The following is a 14,992-nucleotide window of genomic DNA, read 5'->3' as shown; positions in this document are numbered from 1 at the left end:
ACTTCGTTTGCATCCATCCCAGCCCATCTTTGCTCCTGTTTGACAGACGAATTCCTCCTCCACCTCTCCAAGGCCTGTATCCCTCCTCCCGTGCTCTGGATCCCATCTCTACCGTTGCCTCAGAAAACTTCTTTCTCATTACACTAAACCTTTCTCCCTCAACAGATCTTTCTCCTTGAATTTTAAGCACGCTGAAGCCTCTTGGCTAATAAAACAACAACAAAAAATTCCTCTCTTAACTCCATGCTTTTTTCCCATCTACTGCCTCACATCATTCCTTTCCTTAAAGGCCAGACTTGTCAAAAGAATTGTCTGTACCCTCCATTTACATTTCTTTACTCCATATTTATTCCTCACCTCACTTCTTCTGGCCTCTGGCCCCATAATCCACCAAAACTCTTCTAGGGTCAAGAGTGTCTTCCATGTGGCTAAATCCAATGGGTCATTTTCAGGCCTCATTTTTCTCCTCTGTATTTGACCCTACTGACCATTCTTTTCTTCTTGAAATACTGGTCTTTTTTCTTTGGTTTTTATGGCTCCACACCGCCCTGGTTTTCCTCCTGTTTCTTGGGCTCTTCCTGCTCAGATCTATTTGTAGACTCAGCCACAAGGCCAGTACATGTTGGGAGTTTTTGGGGGGTTGCCTGTTGACTTTCTTTTCTCTCTGTGTTGACTCCCATCCATGCCCACACCCCTAAGTTCTGTGGATTTGACCTTCGAAATATCTCCTGCCCTGTCTGCTTCTCTCCATTGCTGCCACATTCTTTTGCAGTCACTATGGTTCCCTACAGGCTTCTGTGGGAATACTTTCAACCCTTGAGATTTCTTCTGCATCTAACCTCAGATCTGATCATTTAGTCCTGTCACCTCCTTAATGCATTTCAGTGCATTAGTTCTTAGAAAAATATTCAAAATCCTTTAAGAAGTTCATGAGATTTGGGGCCTCTGGGTGGCTCAGTCAGTTAAGCGTCTGACTTCAGCTCAGGTCATGGTCTCATGGCTCATGAGTTCAAGCCCGGCATTGGGCTCTGTGCTGACACCTCAGAGCCTGCCTCGGATCCTCTTCTTCCCTGTCTCTCTGCCCCTTCCCTGTGCACACGTGTGTGCACATGTTCTCTCTCAAAAATAAACATTAAAAAAAAAGTTCATGAGATTCTGCATCATCTCTGCCCCTGCGTCCTTCCAGTCATCTCTCACCATGTGTCCCCCTGATGTTGGCTCCCATCCCAGGCAGTGGTCTCCTTGTTCTCACGTGGCCTCCAGGCCTGAACATGTGCAGGCTTTTCCCCCTCTGCCTTGGTGCTCAGGGTGTTCTTTCCAACCAGGTTTTCTCCTGGTTTACTCCTGAACTCCCTTTAGAGCTCTGAGCTCTTCGTATGCCCAGTGCCTGTATTCTTAGTGCCTCTCTGCCCAGCACATAGTAGGTGCTTATTAAATGTTGGGTGAATGAATGAACTTGCTAGTTTGTTGACTGGGAAGAATTATTTAGAATTAGTATTACCGAAGTGCCAAGTTAGGCCTTCTGTGACATTTTCATTACATTGGTTACATGCCAGTGGATGCTTTTTAATAACCCGTGCATGTAGTGGTTTATATTTAGTTTCACAGGTACTTTCACATGAATCTTCTCTTGAGACCTTGGACAAATCAGTTGGCTTCTTCAGACCTAAAATGGCTTTCTTCCACTGCCACACAAATCTCAAGACACTCCCTGGAATTCCAGACGATTCTTATAGTTCCTGATTTTCTGTAATCCTTGATTTTCATTTTTTTGTAGGAGAAATGACAAACCTGAGACACGGGTTTCTGGATGCATGTTCACAGTCAGAGAACAAGTTAGGACTAAGTCACAGGACACCTGAGTCACAGCCCTGTTACTTCTTTCTATCTTGGTAGAGCCTTTTCGCTCAAATATGTAAAAATGGTCCTTTAAATTTTTTTTAAAGTTTGAAAAACTGTGGTAAAATATACGTAACATTTACCATTTGGTATGTTAATACACTGTTGCTAAACCATCACCGCCATCCATCTCCAGAACTCTTCTCCCACCCCCCAAACGCTGGCAATAACCATTCTACTTTCTGGTTTTTTGTGTGAGAAAGAAAATTAGTGCTCAGTGTCCTTTCACATGATCAGATATCTCCTATCGCGAAGTTTATATAAGTGGTTTTTATTTCAATGAAACAATCTATCACCAAATGCTGTCTTCGTCAGCTACCTCGTTTTACAGTCTATTCCAGAGTTGGGCCAATATGAAATGTGACTCCGCCCCATTCCCTCCAATCCTAAACGTGTTCTTTTCCTCTTGATTTAAGCAATAAAAATCAGCACTGGAAAAGAGGGAAAAGGCTTGCTGTCTCCTACTGAGAGTCTAAGGCAGTAGGCATGTTTGTGTTTGTGTCTGCTTTGTGTATGTCTTGTTACATAATTATCTGATAGTGTTATGGATTTTTTTTTTTTTGCCAGTGCAGAATATGGATGATTTTGAAAGAAAATGAGAAATGTATTAGAGGCAAGAAGGATTTTAAAATGATTTAGTTCCCAGACTTGCCTGATAAGAATCACCCTGGGGGAAGGGGAGAACCTTGTTAAAATACAGATAACCAGGCCTTTCTCTATATTCTCTCAGTCTGGAGTAGGGCCTACCACCATTCCAAGTGTGGAAAACATTGTTACAGTATATATTGATGAGTACTGTTTGGGTGACAGTCTGGAATTACATCTTATTTCATACAGTTTATTTTTCTGGATATGCCAGCATGCACAGACACACTCTCTTGTGTTTCTTGTAATACCATCATCATTATCACTTTCCCCACCAGCAGAAGCATAAATTCTTCTCTGTTTTCTTTATCTTGATTTTTCAGCTTCATATCGGATGTTACGATTTAATTAGATTTCAGTTTATAATGCCAGCACGGCGCAGCACGTTGCTCAGACTTTGTAGAGAGATACACCTGGGTTCAAATCCTGACTGCCCTTGTCAGCTTGCATTCTTGAAATTACTTAATCTCTTAAAGTTTAAATTGTTTCATCTGTAAATTCAGAGTGATAATTATACTTTTTGAAACTCTGTAATTTATCCCTTGCTTGTTGTTTTCACTGCATGTCTGTTTTCAGATTGTTTTTAGCAGAGAAAGCCTTTAGGAAACCTTAAGATGTGTGTCTGTTTAGTTCATGGAGAAGTTAATGGCATTGTGTTCTGTCCCATGTGGATTTTGATAAGGGTGTGAAATCCTGATTGGAAGCTATCGATGGTAGCTTTATCTGTAGAAATTAACAAAAAGAAAAGGAACAAACCTAGGAATCAGGAATTTGAACCAGGTGCCAGATGGTACCTTCCAGTCCTCAAAGCTATTCATTTCTTTATAGTTTATTCATTTTTCAAATATTCGTGTGCCGAGCATCATGCTAGATATTGAAGATACAAACATGGCTAAAACAAGGTCTGCCTTCAGGCAGCCTGCTGTCCATTGTGAGAGACAAGTGCAGAGTTAGAATGAATTGTGGCAAATACACACATGAGGATAGTAGACAGCATCTGGGAATGTAGAAAAGCAAGACTTACAGGAAGAATCTGAGTTGATCAGGTCGTGTCATGTATGGGGGTGAGGTATGCAGTGGACATTTGTTGAGCAAAGGAAAGAGACAAAAACCCGATGCGTTTTTGCTTTGAGAAATGGACTCTGCTCGTTTCTCTTTCTGTCGTGATTCCTAAATGGGAAAATTTCTCAAGAGGGTTCAGATCCTGGATAGCCAAAACTTACATCTATACCCACACAGTAAATAATGATTGAATGCCAATTGAGAGCCAACACAACCCAGTAAACCCTATGAATTTAAATAAATTTTGCATACTTTGAAAAAAACATCCTGATTTGGATTCTGACTACTAATGTTAGATCTATCCTTGCAGCCATTATCATACTTTTGGTTCAGAATTTGTTAATCTTGTGTCTGCACTAATGCTGTCTTCTCTTAGCTAACTTTTATCAGTGTCCCTTCAAGGATGTTCCAATGGCCATTTCTCAGTCTAAGTATTCTGACTTGGTTTCATGTTCCTTATAGTTGAGCATTTCAGTGTTTGGCATGATGTAATGTGGAAGTCTTAGGTAGTGTCTTGTGCTAATCTTTAGCCATTTGTAATACTGCATAAGTCAAATTTTCTCTCAGAATCCTATCTAATTCTCATGTGAGCTAATATAATAATAAAGAATTTGAGGACTGAAAAGTTACTTTGGGGTGTCTGTACCAAAAAATATCTTACATGGTTTTAATGTTCTGTTAGTTTGGCTATATATTAATGTGGGTGGCAACATATATAAAATATATGTCTGTCTATATATGTGTCTTGTGTGTGTGTGTGTGTATGTATATGTGTGTGTATATGTGTATATAAATATAAACATAAATAAAAATGCCCATATACATGTATATATGCCTGCAGTTTTGTATGTATGTGTGTGTGTGTGTGTGTGTATGTATGTGTATAGCCTATTGTATAATTTTTTTGTTTAGAGAGAATGCTCTTTTAACATGGGTGTTATATGAAAGATAAACATTACTTTTATCCCAAATTATTTTGTATTATGACAGTAGCCACTTTGAGACCTTTTGGTCCTATATTTTTAAACAAATTAAGGGCACTAAGCATGCATACAAGTGCTTTGCACTTTTGGCTTTGCTTTCAGTTTCATCTTATGGTCTTATCTTGATTTTATACTCACACTATATAATTTGTGGTATCTTCTTTTTTTTAAATTTGTTTTATGTTTGTTTATTTTTGAGAGACAGAGCACACGAGTGGGGGAGGGGCAAAGAGAGGGGGACAAAGGATCCACAGCAGGCTCGGTGCTGACAGCAGAGAGCCCAGTGCTGGGTTCAGAACTCATGAAGCATGAGATGGTGACCTGAGTTAGATGTTTAACCAACTGACCCACCCAGGTGCCCCTACTTTGTGGTATCTTCTTGTGTTTTTCTTTGTAAGCTGTTTTTAATCATTTATGGAAAAAAAGTAGGATAAAAATGTATGTTTTTTAAAAGTGCTATCTGTGAACATTGAGTCATTCAGAAAAGATTATATTATTCCAGAATAATGACACAAGTTAAGAGTTAGGATGGCCCTTTTCCCATAAAAGACTAACATATATTACTTTCAGTGGTAGAGTATTACATTATATGATTTTGAAAGGTTTGAAGAAAATAGGGAAACTAGAAAAATTAATGCAATATAGGAACATGGTTGTTGCCTTGTACCTGTTTACAATGTAGTGTAGACTTGGGTTAGTCAAACCTAAGATGGGAATGAAATTTCCTATTAAAGTTCCACAAAAAGGAGATCTTAAGCTGGAATGAAACCTTTGGAATGAAAATACAAACCTGTAGGTGGAAAATAGCTAAAGTTTTAAAAGGTTATATGATCCCAGTGAGCCTGTAAAGAAGAAGAAAGATAGGTCACAACACAAGCCTCTTCTGGAAGCTCCAGACACCTAGAGGAAAGGCAGAGTAGAAGACTGAAAATGACTGAATGGTTAGGAGATGAGTTTGGGGAGGGATAGGATTTTGAAAACGTTCAGGCTGTTCGTTTCTCATAGTGGTTTTACAATTTTTTTCTTTTTTTTTTTTTTTATTAATTTTGTCTACTGCAGTCTTTTAATAGAGGAATGTCACTTCGTTTTTTTGTTCCATTAAAGTGTTAAATATCATGATAAAAGAGGTGACTTATCTCAACTCAGTGTATTATACAGCTGCCTTTGTGCTGAAATGACTATGTCATTCTGAAGGAAGTTTTATGTTTTATTCTCTTAGTCAAAAACTTGGTTCTTCAATGACTTTATTCATTCCCTCTGGGATTACTCACTGTTTACTTTCTTGCTAATGGCAGGGTTCGTATAACAACATGCCCTTTCTTGTTGGGAGATTTGGCAAACCCAGAAAGGCTGGTTTTTATTTCTTCAAAATGTGTGAACTTTATGGAAGCAAAACAGTTTTTTGAACTTTAGATATTTGTTTTTGTCTAGACCTAAATTCACCTGTTTAGTAATCTTGAAGTTGGCAGATTCTTCAAAATACTTCTTTGGGAGTAAAAAAAATACTATTTTTAGAGGTATGTCACTTACCGCTATTGTTGTCAGTAGATTTATTGTTCCTATAATAAATGTAGGATCACTTTTAAGTAATCATGTTGGTGCATATGAAAAACGTTAACGAATTTGCTAATAATTTCCCGGGAAATACCGGGAAATAATTACCCGGGTAGGTACGTCATGGCGGCTACATTTCAAGGTTCTGAACACTTTGAAAGTTCTGTAAAACTGTAAATAGATTTCTTTGAGGTCTTGTCTCTTATCAGATAAAAAGAAGACTACAAATTGTTGTTTACCTTCCTAAGATTGAGAGTTTTTCATGTAAACAGCTTTCCAAGTAGTATTCAAATTAATTTGCATTTCAGTCTTTCTCCATGACCTCTGAGCCCTCCCACTCATTCTGCAGTTCCCAGATGACTTTTCTGAGCAAACCAGAATGTCTGTGGGACATTGTTAAGAGCCAGCCTTAGAACTTGATAAGAGTGGGTTCTTAACACAGTGATTTTGAGGGTGGGTACCACTCTTTTTGAGCTTTACTGTTTCCACATTTGTTTTTGCATTCTTTTAATGCTTTGCTTTTGAGATGAACATTTCCTGACTGGCTTTTGGCCTTGTGTTAAGTTTCCAACTACCACATTTTACCGCTATCTATGCAAGGAGTATTTGGAAAGTCTTTCCCTTTTCCTGTCTTGTATATAGACAGAGATAGCTTTAAAGTATCCCTGTGGGTTAGTGAAACATGCAAGTCTCACAAAATAGAAAGGGTTGAAGTCTGGTGTATGAGTGTGTGTGTGCGTGTGTGTGTGTGCGTGCTTGCACCTGTGTGCATGTACACCGGCATGCACATTAGATGCTTGTGAAGATGTAAACTAGTGCTTATTTTAGTCTTTCATTTATGATTCAAATTACTAATTAGCCAACCTACTTACCAACTTACTGCTAGATATTTGTTGTCTGCTAATTCTTTGTCATTCTTTGTCTCAGCAGAAGGATAAAATACAAAAGTTTATTAATACATGGTTCTTGCTGACTTAGAGTTAGCTGGTTGTGAGAAGCAAGATGTGCATGCACATTAAATAGTGAATTAATAGGGCAGGGAAGCGTATGATTATTCTGAGGGCCAAAGTGACAAGCACAGGCCCAGGAGTGTGTAAAGAGTTCAGGCAGCAGAGAGAAAAATGAAGGTTGGGAAGATGAGTGAAGGCTTCACAAAGGATGATAGTGCTCGCAAAGATAAGTCGACAGCAATCATAGCACATGGCATCCTGTCCACTGGGTGATGGATGCCAAGGAAGCAGCATTGAATTCATCATAAACGTTTGTGTTTGGGGAGAAACTGAGAGGATGCTAGTTGGATTGGAAGGATGCTGTTGGAATAGTAGAGTTTACGATTATGAGGAATTTGTAGACTTTGTTGAAAGTTATCAACTTTTTATAATTTCCTTGCTACACTTGGTTTTGGCACACAAAAGTTTTCTTTTTTTTTATTGGGAGAGAGAGAGAAAAAGCACATGCAGGGGGAGGGGCGGAGAGAGAGAATCTTTTTTTTTTTAAGCTTATTTATTTATTTTGAGAGAGTACACAAGCAAGTGAGGGAGGGGCAGAGAGAATCCCAAGCAGGCTCTGTACTGCCAACTCAGAGCCTGATGTGGGGCTTAAACTCAAGAACCGTGAGATCATGGCCCAGGAGTTGGACCCTCAATTGACTGAGCCATCCAGGCACCCCAGCACACAAAAGTTTCTGAGAAAAGTAAGCATTGTTAAATATTTGATGAAAATCTCTGTATTTCAACATAGGCTTAGTATTAGTATTTGCAGAGATGGTATGTAAATAGATAAACAGGTTCGTGTAATGTTGAATTAGCACGTGAGAAAACTTAACTGATTGCAGTGAATTTTTTCCTAGGCCGGACCTGATAGACATGAATACTGTTGCTGTTCAAAGCAACCTTGCAAATTTAGAGCACGCTTTTTATGTAGCAGAAAAAATTGGAGTTATAAGACTTCTGGATCCTGAAGGTGAGTTGTTCTGACTAGATGTAGACTGGCATGAAAGTCTGGTCAGAAGTAATCTGTCAACATTTTGAAATAATTTATGTGGCTGCTTTTAGATGTTGATGTCTCCTCACCTGATGAAAAATCAGTAATAACTTATGTGTCATCTCTCTATGATGCATTTCCCAAAGTCCCTGAAGGTGGCGAAGGCATTGGTGCAAATGTGAGTATTGACTTTTCCCTACTAGAAGCTGCGGATTCAGTAATGACCAATTAATGACCAGTTAACTGAATTCTTTGATAGAGCTTTTTACAGTATTTAAATGTGAGATATTCTTTAAAGAATTTGAGTTAAGATGCTATTTAATGAATCAGTACTGTTTGCATTTTGATGACACTATTCTACCATTATGATTAAAGTATAACTCAAAAAAATTTGTTCTGTGTCATAAAGTAAGCTGTTTAGAGTTACATATAATTTTATAATTAAAAGCTCTAAAGCACCGAATTTTGGAGTTTTTCCTTTTTAACTTGCTGCTGTTTTATATTTGCTCTGTTTGATGTCCTTCTGTATCTGCAGAATATCTCACCCCTGAGATCACTTTCAATGTTACTAATTCTCATAATCTCATGAAATAAGTTGGCTAGGAATTGTTTTTCTGATTTAAAGGTGATTATCTAGAGGAAGGTTATTTGATTTTGTCAAATTAACAAGCTACTTCATAAGCAGAGTGAAGTGTGGTACAGAGAGCTTTGGGCTCCTCATTTGTCCACTGTTTCCCAAACATTTGTGTAATTCAGTTCAACGGTGCATTTTGTAGTGGTCATACGAACACATATGGAAGCATTTCTGGAAGAGAACAGGAAACCATCAGTTGTGCGTTAGAGGATGAGCCCCTTCACCCTGGACTTCTCACCCTTTCCCTTGCAGATACCTTTATTCCTAATTTACTTAGAAGATTTTGGAGCTCATCTTTTTCACCTCGGTGTGCTTTTGTTTCTGGACTTACTTCCATTCTCTTCTCCCTGTTCTTTCTCTCAGAGGTGTATCGTCTTCTGATCCCTGAGTAACTTGCTCTCCTGCTCATCCTTTACTGTGATGTCCGCCAACAGTTGAGTGTTGAGCGTTGCTTGAGAATGTTTCTCGTGGCCATTCCTTGCCTTATCTTCTCCCTGCCTTCACCCCGTTCCTGCCTCGTACTCCTTACTAGGATGACAGCTTTTCTACACTTTTCTGCCTCTGTTTTATTTCTCTTCCCATCAGCACTGCACACGGTCACCAGATTGGTCTTCCTAAAACCTGATGTCTTTGGCTTGAAAACGTTCAGTGATTACATATAGCTTGTTAGGTGAAGTCCAGCCTAGATACTCTGACATTGAAAATTCTACATACCTCCTTTTTTAGCTACAGTGTTTCAACACAGGCTGTTTGCTGGTAGTCAGGGCATTTCTAGTTCAGAGTCCTACTCACTTGGGGCTCCCTATCTTTTATCTCTTCCTCCCCCCTGCCCCCAACACTTACTGGTTGTTGCAGAACTGCTCAAGGACTTCTCTCCCAAGAATACCTTGGTGATTGTTTTGAGGCACATATATAATGACCTGATTCTTATCTCAGCCTTTATCATATACTACCTGTTTCAGTTATTTCAGCACTTAATTAACTACTGCTTTTCATTTTGCTTAACTGTTTATGACTCTCCTGCCTCCCTATCTAGACAGTAACTCTTTGATAAAAGGTATTATGTCTTAAAGTATTAAATTTTTTTTTTTAATTTTTTTTTTCAACGTGTATTTATTTTTGGGACAGAGAGAGACAGAGCATGAACGGGGGAGGGGCAGAGAGAGAGGGAGACACAGAATCGGAAACAGGCTCCAGGCTCTGAGCCATCAGCCCAGAGCCTGACGCGGGGCTCGAACTCCCGGACCGCGAGATCGTGACCTGGCTGAAGTCGGACGCTTAACCGACTGCGCCACCCAGGCGCCCCAAAGTATTAAATTCTTATTACAACACATAGTATAATGCTTTGAATGTAATAAGCACTTGTCAAATACTTTTAATTCAACAGAGCAGGTGACAGCCTTCCAGTTTCTTTCCATTTTTATAAAAGGTTTGCTTAATGAGTAATCCTACCACATACATTTTCTATAATTTTTATTCCTGTCTGCTTTCCTGCATACTCTATAGACCACTGAGTTCAGGTATACAGTGGATTTAGATCTAGAAAGGTTGGAGGACATAGCAGCTAACTTGGCTTGTGCACGCTCTTACTCCCTCATTGTGGGTGCCTGGAAAACCCCAAAATGATCACAGTGTTTCTTCCTGCTGCATTTGGATGCAGCCTCAGAAGCCATCTTAACATAGTGCCCCAGGCAGCCACCATGTCTGGATCAGAAGTGACACTCATTAGGTCAGTCTTCGTTGTCAGATGTTGGTGGCATGTTTTCACAACTCTTTATGTGGGGCTGTGTGAAAAGTGAGAAAACAATGAGCTGGTTCTGACTGACCAGCTTAAGGACATATACATTCACAGAATGACCTTTGACTAAATTGTGTTAGATATGAATGTTATTATTTGCAGACATGGATCTTGTCTGTCATTTTATTGTTCCAGGATGTTGAAGTCAAATGGATTGAATACCAGAATATGGTGAACTACCTCATTCAGTGGATTAGACACCATGTGACCACAATGTCTGAGAGAACATTTCCTAATAATCCCGTAGAACTCAAGGTCTGTGTCACTGTAGAAGTTACAAAGGATTGGGCTTGATTATTAAACTTTTAACGTTTATTTATTTTTGGGACAGAGAGAGACAGAGCATGAATGGGGGAGGGGCAGAGAGAGAGGGAGACACAGAATCGGAAACATGATTATTAAACTTTTAAATAATGTTATAATAGTTCCATAATTTCAGAAGTTCAAGAAAAATTTCCCTTGGCAAGCCACTAATAAATAGGCAGTTTTTAAATTTATTCATCTCCCATTACTCAAAGAAAATGGAGGTAAACGTTAATAATGAAAACATAATAGCAATAACACCTTAAAGAAATTTATAGTCCCTTAGCTTTGAATTGTTGGGAGTTAAAAGATATAATTTGAGAGACCCTGGAACTGACATTGCCAAATTGCTTTTGGTGCATGGGGAATGCTTGGAACCCACCATATTCAGGCAGGAAGGGCTCTGGGAAGCTGGTACAAGTTTAACCATGGTTGGGATTGTGCTTGTGGTTAAACCTTGTTAAAAACTCCTGTAGAGGTTTCTTTTTGTAAAGCAAGAAGCACATACTCTATTTCACCATGAAATGAGAAACACATACCTGACTTCCATTTCATAAGACATTTGCTGCTACCTAAAAACAGGTCCAACTCTTTGAGGCAAAGACACCCTAGAAATATAAAAGAATTATAGATATGTAAAATTACTGATGAGTATCATCTCATTTTGTATATTTGGATTTGTAATAACAAAGTAATCTGCTTTATTTTAAGAAACGGATAATGTGAATATTAACAATAAAGTCTTAATTCCTTGAATTATAGGCTTTGTTTTTTGATCAAACTGGAATTGCAAAAACTGTAATAACCCAGGGTGGGCCCTGTTAAAATTATTCATCGTGTTCATGCATCCGTACAGAACATCTGTGGAACAGTTTTTATTCACATTGCCATGGGGAGTTTGTCCTTGGCGTGAAGTTACTTGGCATGTGTTGATATGATGCTTTTTAAGTGTCCTGAAGTTGTTTGTGTGATGTCTCCCTTTGTGGATGCAAAACTTCCCAGGGCCAGAAAGATGTCCCCCTTCTTTCACCACATCTACCAGGAATGGTGGTTAGCACATAACATAATGGCATCCTGAGCTTATTTTCTAGTGGGTGTCCTGAAACATTGCATTTTGAGTTCAAAGCAATTTGCAGATTTGAGGTTCAGCTTATTTCCAAGTGGGTTCCTATTGTCCAGACACTTGGGTAAATTTGTATTGGCTTCTGATTAATGCAAATTCTTAAGGTTTTGGAAGAAATTTGAGTGGCTACACAGATTATTTGCTGGTGCCTAGGACAGCACATGATACATAGACGAAAACATCATGGGGAAATGCCAGTAATTTCATTAACCAGTAAAACGTTGAATGGAATCCTTCAGAAATCCTGCCTGAAGATTTATACGGAATTTTTTAAGAAAAACAACATGAATGAAAATGAAATAATTTGTATATACTTATTAATGTGGATATGTTTTATCTATATAATTTTTATGAAGGTCCTTTTTAATATTATATTTAAGATATTTTCAAATTAGTATCTACAAAGTAGATAATTGAATTATGTAGTTGAAACTTCTATAATAATAGCTGCAACAAATAACATCTATGTTTGTTTATTAAAAGATCTGTTTAACTTGGCTAACAAGTTAAAGTACTATAATGGAGCATGGGGTCATTTTACTGGGACACTGGAATCAAGATTTAGCCCTATCTATATGATAAGAATTCTGTTTTCGAGGATAGATCCATAATACAGAAGAGAACATTTTTTTCCTTTTGGGAATTGCATCAGATTATTTTTCTAAAAACCGAAAGCTAAAGGGCAGCATTTGGAAAGTGAATCTTTTAAAAGATATGTTTTCTTGTTTGTATGATGAGAGATTTTTAGTTAGAACCATATTAAACTCTGCCATGGCTTATTATTATCCAGATCCCTGCATGGCACATGTTAAATCACGACGCACATCACTAATTACACCCTTGTCAAATCTTGCGTTCTGCAACCTAGTCACCAACTAGCTGGGAATCAGTATTGTCCTTGAGTGTCAGTTTTATAAAGCAATTCCACTGAATGCATATAGCATAGTAAGTGAGATTTGAAGTGGTACACTGTGCGGTAATGAAAATAGGTCTTTGAAGTTTGGGCCTTCATTTATTTTCCCTTTCATTCTAGGCACTTTATAATCAGTATTTACAGTTTAAAGAAACAGAAATTCCACCAAAGGAGACAGAAAAATCAAAAATTAAACGCCTATATAAATTATTAGAGGTAAGTAGGAATTTCCTTTGTATTGTCAAGCGTAAATCTTTTTTTTTTTTTTTTTTTACATCCTTGCTTCATACTACATTTTTTTGTTTTCTCAAGATTTGGATAGAATTTGGACGCATCAAACTACTTCAAGGTTATCATCCAAATGACATAGAAAAAGAGTGGGGGAAACTCATTATTGCCATGCTCGAGAGAGAGAAGGCACTTCGACCAGAAGTAGAAAGGTAGGCCTGGGGATGTTTTCTGCCATGGGTATCAAGTTGGGCACGGGGAGGTGTCTCTTTGTTCTCATAGGAAGAACTTAAGTTTTGGAGCCAGGCAGGCCTAGGACCAACATTTATATTTTCATTTCCTTTGCTGCATGACCTTGGATAAGTCACTTAGTCTTTCTGATTCTCCCGTTTTCTTATCCGGAAACTCATCCAAGAGATGTGAAGAGTAAATCAGTGAAGTAATGTTCAAATAGGACATGCTAGGCTGGGTTGGTGTGTGAAGTCTCCTCTAATAATCTAAATTACCTGTGGGCATTTCCCATATATTTAAGTCATCAGGGCCTGGATCCATTTGCAGGTCAACAGTTAATTTACTTCGTTTTTTATTATATTTTTGCCAAGGCCGTCCTTCCGTGGGGCAATGGAAGCCAGATTCGAGTCTGTCTCCATTTAAAGGGCAGCGAAGTGGCCTCTAGAGAACACTCAGGATATGCTGGTTCATATTCCTACTTCCACAAACGCAGTTATTCCATGAAATCATCACCGACTCTTTATCATTCTCTCTCTCCCATTCTCTCTCTCCCAGTGCCTGGGAAAGCACTGCTTAGTCCTTAGGAGATATTTGTCGAGTGGATTTGCCTCCATTATAGTACTTCCCTCACAGCCTGTCCTATGTATGGCATTGGGGAAGGGAGCTCCGTAGGGGCTGACCCTCACAGTATAGGCCTGTGTGGTCCGGTGCACCTCTCTGGCCTTCTCACTCCACACCCTTCTTGCTCCCTACCCTGTGGCCACACTGGCTGCCTCTCAGGAGCCCTGATGTGCCAAGGTCCCGCCCTCCTCCATACACAGGATCTTTGCACCATCTGTTCCTTTGGCAGGGAAGTGTCTTTCATCCTCCATGTCTCTCTTCACTCCTGATCAATCTCAGATCCCGGCTCCAGTGTTACTTCCTCACGAAACTTCCCGTGGTCTCCCACGCTGGTTCAGATGTCTTGGTTATAACTCTCATATTTACATGTATTGTTCTTTCATATCACAGTTGTAATTTTATATTTATTTCTGTGATCATTTGAGTCAGGGCTGCCTGTTCACAGTTATGAGCCCCAGGAATGTGGAGACAGACTTGGTTTTGCTGTCTTTTGTGTTGCCAGTGCTTAATGCATTGCCTGGGACACAGGGAGTGCCTAGTGTACTCAAGTTCTTTGTGTTCCACACATGACTCCCGCGTTGTTGAAATAGGAAAGAATAACGCCTTGAAGATATGAGAGCAAGGCTAACGTGTCAGTCATTTATGAAAATACTGATTACACTTCTGTTAAAGTATAATATTCTATCTGCATAACTGGATCTAGACCCAAAATAAGCTTGAAATACCCAGGATGAACCTTTTATGGAGGAGATAATTGTGGGTGATTAAAATTATACACTAAACTAATCATCAGAAGTAATGGAAAAGTATGTCTCAGAAAGGATAACGGAGTAGATTTTTAGTTGTCAGAATAGTAACCGGATTTTAATGCAGTGGTTGAGTTCAAGGTCCAGGAGCTAGTCAATCCTGGATTAGATTTTTAGCTTAACTTGCAAGCAGTGTAATCTTAGACAAGTTCATTAACCTCTCTAAGCCTCAGTTTCCTTATTTGTAAACAGGATGTAATAGTACCTAC

General features: G+C 38.9%; 1 protein-coding gene across 28 annotated transcripts in view; it reads left to right on the top strand.

Annotated features, from left to right (window-relative positions):
- Positions 1–14,992, top strand: part of DST (dystonin) — a 495,699-nt gene that overhangs the window by 305,521 nt on the left and 175,186 nt on the right. For all 28 annotated transcript variants that reach the window (XM_045498616.1, XM_045498614.1, XM_045498603.1 and 25 more), the window contains 5 exons: positions 7,993–8,105; positions 8,198–8,304; positions 10,694–10,813; positions 13,018–13,113; positions 13,210–13,337. In XM_045498616.1, the coding sequence (XP_045354572.1) occupies positions 7,993–8,105; positions 8,198–8,304; positions 10,694–10,813; positions 13,018–13,113; positions 13,210–13,337 (564 nt within the window). The remainder of the gene's footprint in view (positions 1–7,992; positions 8,106–8,197; positions 8,305–10,693; positions 10,814–13,017; positions 13,114–13,209; positions 13,338–14,992) is intronic.

The sequence above is a fragment of the Leopardus geoffroyi genome, chromosome B2 (genome assembly GCF_018350155.1).
Source record: "Leopardus geoffroyi isolate Oge1 chromosome B2, O.geoffroyi_Oge1_pat1.0, whole genome shotgun sequence".
Classification (NCBI taxonomy): Eukaryota; Metazoa; Chordata; class Mammalia; order Carnivora; family Felidae; genus Leopardus; species Leopardus geoffroyi.
Note: the sequence above shows the minus strand (reverse complement) of the source record. Positions and strands in the feature narration are given on the sequence as shown.